The sequence below is a fragment of the Capra hircus genome, chromosome 10, assembly GCF_001704415.2.
Source record: "Capra hircus breed San Clemente chromosome 10, ASM170441v1, whole genome shotgun sequence".
NCBI classification, from domain to species: domain Eukaryota; kingdom Metazoa; phylum Chordata; class Mammalia; order Artiodactyla; family Bovidae; genus Capra; species Capra hircus.
In genome coordinates, this window is record NC_030817.1 from 163,556 (window position 1) to 170,992 (window position 7,437).

At 45.6% G+C, this 7,437-nt stretch overlaps 1 protein-coding gene across 1 annotated transcript; it reads right to left on the reverse strand.

The window, feature by feature from the left end:
* Window positions 869-7,188, reverse strand: LOC102168547 (beta-2-microglobulin). The gene is made up of 4 exons (XM_018053819.1): window positions 7,058-7,188; window positions 3,560-3,835; window positions 3,008-3,035; window positions 869-2,041 (listed from the first exon to the last, which is right to left on the reverse strand). The coding sequence occupies exons 1-3, from the start codon at window positions 7,122-7,124 to the stop codon at window positions 3,022-3,024; spliced, it is 357 nt and encodes a 118-aa protein (XP_017909308.1). The 5' UTR covers window positions 7,125-7,188; the 3' UTR covers window positions 869-2,041; window positions 3,008-3,021.

Here is a 7,437-nt window from a genome sequence, read left to right on the forward strand (position 1 = left end):
TATTTTATATATAGTTAAATGCTATGTCTGTTGCTATCATAAATTGCTCTTTTGTCCATGGGATTCTCCCGACAATACTGGAGTGGGTTGCTGTGCCCCTCTCCAGGGGATCTTCCTGACTCGGGGATCGAGCACGTCTCTTAAGTCTCTTGCACTGGCAGGCAGGGTCTTTACCACTAGCGCCACCTGGGAAGCCCATTTATATGTATTTAAGTACTATGTCTATTGCTATTATAAATTATGTATTTTTAATTTACTGTTACCAGTACAAAGAAATGCATTTTTATGTTTTTGTCCAGCAAATTTATTATTAGGATTAATAAGAGAATTTATCTATCTTATTGACATTTCTATATAATCTCTATATAGCATCAAAGTAATACAATCTTGTTTCTTCTCTTCAAATATTTATTCTTTTTACTTTTTTTCATTGTCTTCATTTGCTGCTGGGACCTCTAGTATAACATCACTCGAAAGGCGCGGTGGGCGTCTTAATTTTTTAAGGATTTACTTATTTGGCTGCTCTGGTACTTAGCTACAGCATGTGGGATCTTAGCTGAGGCATATAAATTCTCACTCGTGGCACTGAGAACACAGAGCCTCAGCCACTGGGCCGCCAAGGAAGGTCCACGGTGGAACTTCAGGAAAGACCCTTATTTCTGATTTTACCTGTAAAATACCTATAATATCTTTCTATTAATGAGTGCATCTGTCTGCTTATGTATATTAAGAAAACTTCTATAAGTCTAAGTAAATTTGCCTTTTTCCCCAGCTATGAGTTTTTAATGATAAATTCACTGAGTATTGAAAATTAACTGAATGCTTATTGTGAATCTTTGAGATAATATAAATCTCCTTCAGTCTGTCATAAACCACATTAATAAATTTTATTATTGTGAAACATAAGATTTCTTTCAAATGAGCAGAATATATGTACTTTTAACAAAAAATTACAAAGCAAAATCTGTTGTAACTACCATCCATGTCAAAAAGTGAAACATTACTACCACTCCATAAGCTCCTATGGCATCTTCTAGTTGGATATTAAATATTCAGCCTATGTTCTTTCTGAGGACAGCCCCCAAATATATTGTACATATTTAAATCACCAAAAATTTGTAACTTTACCCTTCAGGGTAAAAAGTCCATCGAATACTTTAACATTGTTTACTCTTTCTATACTTAGGTTATTGTTGTGTTTTATTTTTCTAACCACTTTAGAAACCACTACTATTTTATATTTAGATTACAAAATTGATACATTTCCATTACTCTCCCTTTTCTCTCACATTTTGGGCCTTCCCTCTGCCTCAAATGTATCATCTAGAATCTTAGTGAGGATCTGACAGGTGCTGCAATCTTAGTTATCTAATAATGTTTATCATGCGGTCATTTTCTTTAAAGATTTTTATTGAATACAGAATTTTAGATAGCAAGTTGTTTCATCACATTCATGATGACTTTCTGCTATGTTCTGGATCCCACTGACACTGAGAAGTCAGCTGTTGTTCCTTTGAGGAGCTGAACACAATGTTTTACCATTGTTTTAAATAGTAAAACAAAATATATAGTAAAACAAGGCACAACCAAGTTTCTAACAGATACAGGAGATAACATATAAATTTTAAATGGCAAAATGCTTCATCCACAAGCTCCATAATTCTAAAAATTAACAAATTCCCATATTTCTAAAAATTATCTTTCTAAAATTTTCCCAAAATTGTAAACAAAGTTACAAAATTGGAGGCTCACTTTAATGTGCCTAAGTATCTATTACCCAGTTTTGTATGAGAAGACAACCAGATGCTGATGTTAAATCTGCAATTGTCTTCCCCAACTCCACGATGCCAGCGCCTCTACCACAGACACCTGCCTAGACAGGTCAAACATGGACAAGTAGGGCCCAAGGTAGAATTATAAAGAAAGTATTTGTGGTAACATGAATACGACTTCTTGTTATGTTCATAAAGCAGAAAAGCATAGCAGTATTAAAGAGCAAGGAAAGAGAATTTGGAATTAGACCAAATGAAGAATCTTCAATCTGAAAAAAAAAGAGAAAAGGAATAATAATAAATACATTTATTTTAGATCACAGATAACACCACCAAACTTATCTAACTTTCACTGTATAAATCTCTGTTGATAAAACTGCAGATGATTTTGAAAACCTTTTAGTTTACCCCACTGGTTCTCCTAAACCGTAGAGAAGAGAGTGCTGATATTAGAGTTCATATCCTCACTCTAACACTTAGTAACTGTGTGACGCTGGGCAGGTCAGCCAAACTCTCTGATGCTCTCGCAAATTAACTTCCCTGTCCTACAGTGCAACAGGAAATGTGAATAGGTTTTCCATGCCAAGATACACTGAGTAATACAATTTCCCAGAAAAGCTGGATTATCTGTCTCTGGCCTCCACCTGAAGTGGCAGAGAAGTCCAGTCCCTCCCTGTTCCATGCTGCTAGAGTTAGGTGTTAGAGCTGCAATACATCTGTTACAGTGTCTTTACACTGAGTTACAACAGTCTTGTTTCCACTTCTCTCCTCTATTGGACTGGGAGCTTTGAGACCCAACTACAGTGCCCAGACACTTAGGAATGGTGTCTCTGCAGAACCACGTCACTCTTCTCTTCAGGCTATTTAGCAAAGAGCTGCCACGCAAAGGGAGGGACAGTTCACCTTTGAAGGCCCAGAAGTGCCCAACGTGGAAATGGCAGCAAGAGCAAACACTTGCAGGTGCTGCCTCTGCCTGTAACCCCACACCTGCAGCTCCTCTGTCCTCCCTTTAGAGGGTTAGTGATGCTGGGAAAGTCACACCCAGGATCACGGCCTTCCTCATCTTCCCCGCTCCCAGGGGCAGGGAATGGGACCCCATGGGATTCTTCTCTGCCTGCTGAATTGTTACCCTGATTAATGTCTTCCAGACTGTGAGGCTTATCATATTAGAGCTGTCTGTAATGGTCCCCAGGATACTGACATTACAATAGAGTTTCTTAAGGTTAGAAACCCACCTTGATGGTGCTGCTTAGAGGTCTCGATCTGTGGAAGAGAACATGGAGAAAGAAAACAGTTAAGTTTGATTTCTGAAATGCTGCTTACTACAAAAGTCTAAAATTGTTATGAACAAAGATGGCAGAAGAGCCTGTGAGGAAAAACCTAGACGTTTCCTACCAGCCGGAGATCCCAAGCCATCCAGAGAGCTGGACGAGGCCAGGGTTGGAGGGCCCTACCGTAGCAGGGCTTGCACTCAAGGCCCGTGCCTTCCGGAGACCCTCCTTGGTCCTGGGTGTGCCCGAGGCTGCCAGGAGAGCCGAGGAGGCCACAGGGAAGAAGCCTTGGGAGTGCCTGCGCACGTGCCGCTGCTCCCTGCTCTTACTGCAGGGAAGCCACTGTCTCAGCGACCACACTGTGCCCAGCTCTCTCAGAGGGTGCCACTACGCAGAGCTTTAGTAACACTCCCTGATAATCCCAGGATGCAGATGTCTTTATATCAAAGCAGCTTTATGCCGTGGCTGTGCTCAGATACAACTGTCAGTGGTTAACCAAAGAACTTGACAACTTACCCCACTTAACTATCTTGGGTTGTGTTAAAGTAACGTGATTCACTCGGCAGCTGTACTGATCCTTGCTGTTGGGAGTGAACTCAGCATGGGACAGAAGGTAGAAAGACCAGTCCTTGCTGAAAGACAGGTCTGACTGCTCCGATTTAATCTTCTCCCCGTTCTTCAGTAAATCGATTTCAATCTGGGGTGGATGGAACCCATACACATAGCAGTTCAGGTAATTTGGCTTTCCATCTTCTGGCGGGTGTCTTGAGTATACCTGGACCTCTGGAATACCTGAGGAGCGGTAGGGAAAGACACATGAAATTGCAGAGTATTCCACTTGGGGCTCCTTTGGTCTGAAGCTAGATCAGGCACCAAATGTTTATATTGGATCCTCCATTTCTCCCAATTCCTCTTTCCCTCGGGCCAAATGACCTTCCATTTTTGCAAAAGGCCACCTCCAGTTTGTGGGAAACGCCACGACTTAGTATTTCTCCCACATAATCCCCTACACAGGCCTTTCAGGCTTTTCCTGGCAGATTTCTGGTAACATCTTTTTCTGTCAACGGACACAATGCTGTATCTTTTAAGAATTGTGTGTGGAGGCTCTCAAGAGGCTTCACGGCTCCTCAGCACATAGAATCTGTATCGCTCAAGAGTCTACATGATTTGGCCCCAGTCGACTGATCGGGCTTCATTTCTCACTTCACACACCCTCCAGAGTGGCCACATCAAAAGACTCCCATATTATACCCTGTTTCAGCCCCGCCAGTTATTTTCCTCACATTTGCTGCTTTCTTCCTGGTCTCCTGTCTAGATGCACACCCACCAGACTTCTCAGCAGGTGCCTAGTACAGAGCCCTGCACAGCGCAGCTGCCTGGTAAACGGCAGGTGTAATCATCATTACCTCCTTGCTCAGGTTCCTAACAGAGTCCACCCACAGTGTATTTCCACAGAACACAAGCTGTTCACCATGTCTAGAGTTTACGTGACAAACCTCTATCAGAACGTGTACCTGATTCATGAGCCAGACAAGAAAGAAGCAAAAGGGAAACACCCACAGGAGCTGGGTGAGAACAACAGGGGAGTGAGGACTGCGGCAAATGGGAAAGATCAGACTCTCCATCAGGACCAAGTGGCGTAATGCATGGGACGGTGGGAGCTGCGTTTTTAATGAGCACGGTCAAGTGACTTCCACATCTGCCAGGCTGAGAATATTACACATTGCTACAGGACAGGTGGATTCCAAAATGAGACGCACATTTAGACCCTCCATGAGGATGTGGAAGAAAGTATTATAAGCTCTGTATCTACATTTTCTAAGTGAACTGTTAATGCTGCTAAACTTACAGACCGATATAAATATATGTATATAATGCACTTATACACAAATGCACTCAGGGGACATGATTACAAAGGTCAGTTCATCCTCTATGTCCAGGAGGCACAGAGGAGGAGTCCAGGCCACTGTGACTGGATGTATCTCTGTAGCATCTTTCAATCATCAAAGAAAAGATCCCTAGTCCCACTAAGAGCTAGACTGGAAATACTATGAAGCCCTGGTATTTTTCCAACGTTCAAAGTGAAGATAAATCAGAAACCTCTATTTACACCTCTGTTTACCTCTATTTAAACCTTTAGTTACATTTGAGCTTCTAATAAGTGACAGTTAAGTTGCTCAGTCATGTCCGACTCCTTGCGACCCCATGGACTATCGAGTCCATGGAATTCTCCAGGCCAGAATACTGGAGTGGGTAGCCTTTCTCTTCTCCAGGGGATCTTTCCAACCCAGGGATCGAACCCAGGTCTCCCCCATTGCAGGTGGATCTAATAACTAGACCATAATACATCCAACAGCACAGGTTCATCCCACCTGGAATCCTCCCTTTGAGGGAGCTAGGCAGATTGTGCCGGGGGGTGGGTTTGCAAGGGTATCACAGTAGTGATTTCCAAAAGGAGGAGGTGTATCCGACAGGTCTGGGTTTGAATCTGGCTTCGGCCACTTACTGCTTCTGCATTTTGGGGAAGAGTTATTTTAGCTTCTGTAGTTTAACTGAAAATTTACGCCCAGACTGAAATAAAACCTACACAGGGAAAGAGCAGAAAATAGATCCCCCCCCTCCCAAAGTGAATCACACTTACATGTTATTTGTATGTCTTCTAGAAATCCCCTGTGTATTTTCCAGGCATGTATTCTCTTGGAAATTTTCTAATGAACATACTTTTTAATATCTGCTTGTTATTTTTTGAAAGAATTCTATGGCCACAACAAAATATCAATAGTGATAATACAGACATCATGTGTTTTTTTGGCAAATACATTTTAAACTCCATTTTCACATGAAAGAGAAATCTGAGCTTCGGTGTATTTAGAAGGTATCTGAACACAGCGTCCCTGACAACCTGGGTAAGTGTGTCGATTATTCAGCCCTAGTTTTACAACCTTTCTGACTGATAAACCTTCACTTACTCAAAACTGAAAGCAGAGAGACACTTCATATTGGAAAGAACCAGGCAAGGAGCCAAAGGAGGAAGCCCTTTGCGAACAAAGGTCACAGAGGCCCACGGCTGCCCAGCCTGCTCCCTAGAATCTCACCCCAGAAGATTGTGGAAAACGTACCAGTGACTGCCCAAGGGGCGCACCACCGGGCCAAAGGCTCTGGTCAGGCTCTACTGTCTGCCACTGAGCCCCTGGCGGGATTAACTTGTTTCAACTTTTCAGCCTCCATTTCCTCATTTGTGACACCCTGATGATAGGGCACCGTATTTACATCGCAGACCCCTTTCACAATTAAATGTCACAGCACACAGAGCGGGACAGACAGCTGTAAACGGGGACCTCTATGCTTGTTATTAAAAGCGAAGTGTAAGGAGAACAAGAGAATTAACGACGAGCATTGGTTTGTTAAACCTCAAGGCATTCCACCAAAGTCTCCGAAAATTCCTCGTTCTGGTTTGGTCCCTTATTTGGGGAAAAGTACAGAGGGGCAGATGAACCTGCCCGGCTCCTGCTGGAAGCTCCAGGCCCTCAGGATGCCAGCTGGCCGACATACCCTGGCGGCGACTCCCCCAAAGCCCACGCGTTGTCTCCACCCGTTCGCAGCCCCCAACCCTGCCCTCTGGGACCCGCCAGCCCGCCCCCAGCACGAGATGCGCGGGGGCAGCCAGAGCCCCGCGAAGCAGCGGAAGAGAATCCCTCCCCCACCTCGCCCGCCCTGAACCACATCCGCACCCAGGAACTCCGTCCCGACCCGCGCGGTACCGTCCGGCCGAGCCAGGGGCTCCCTCCCCACATCCCGGGGAAGCTGGCGACCTGAGGTCGCACCCTCTCCCCACTCCCCGCGCACCCCGCCGCTTCCACTGCCCGAGACGAAGCCGGCTGCTCCTCCACGGAGCTGGGATGGAAAACTTGGGAGCGGGACCGGGGTGGACAGAGTTAGTGCCCAGGGTGCCAAGTGGGTGTGATCGGGACAGGACGGGCTGGCGGAAGAGGGGAGAGAGGAGAGGACACTCACGCTGGATGGCGTCCAGTCCAGACAGCGACAGCAGCCCGAGAAGGACCAAGGCCGCGAAGCCAGCCATCCTGGCAGCAGCTGCGCGGGTGGCGGAGTGAGCGGCCGGGTGCCGCGCTCGCCTTTATACTCCGCATTCAGGCAGCCAATCGGAAGCCTGCCCGCCGGGCCGTCACAAGTCTCCGAGCGAACTAGGCCGGGGCAGGTTAGAAACAAGCTCCCCGTTTTCAGTTTCATTTTCTAGTACGTCTCATGATGCTTAGGAAGGCAGGGTTGGGCTCGGTGCCTTCGCTGCCTGTACATCAGCGCCCTCTTATCTGGGGGGCGCGCCCAAGCTTGGGGCGCGACCCGCTCACCCCAGAACTTCAGTGTGGACGAACCCT

Bases quoted from the DNA above. Each gene is read 5' to 3' on its own strand.
- LOC102168547 (XM_018053819.1), bottom strand. From the start codon at position 7,124: ATGGCTGGCTTCGCGGCCTTGGTCCTTCTCGGGCTGCTGTCGCTGTCT. The intron at 3,836-7,057 runs GTGAGTGTCCTC...ACCGCTCCTCAG, and splicing joins TGGACTGGACGCCATCCAGC to GTATTCCAGAGGTCCAGGTA.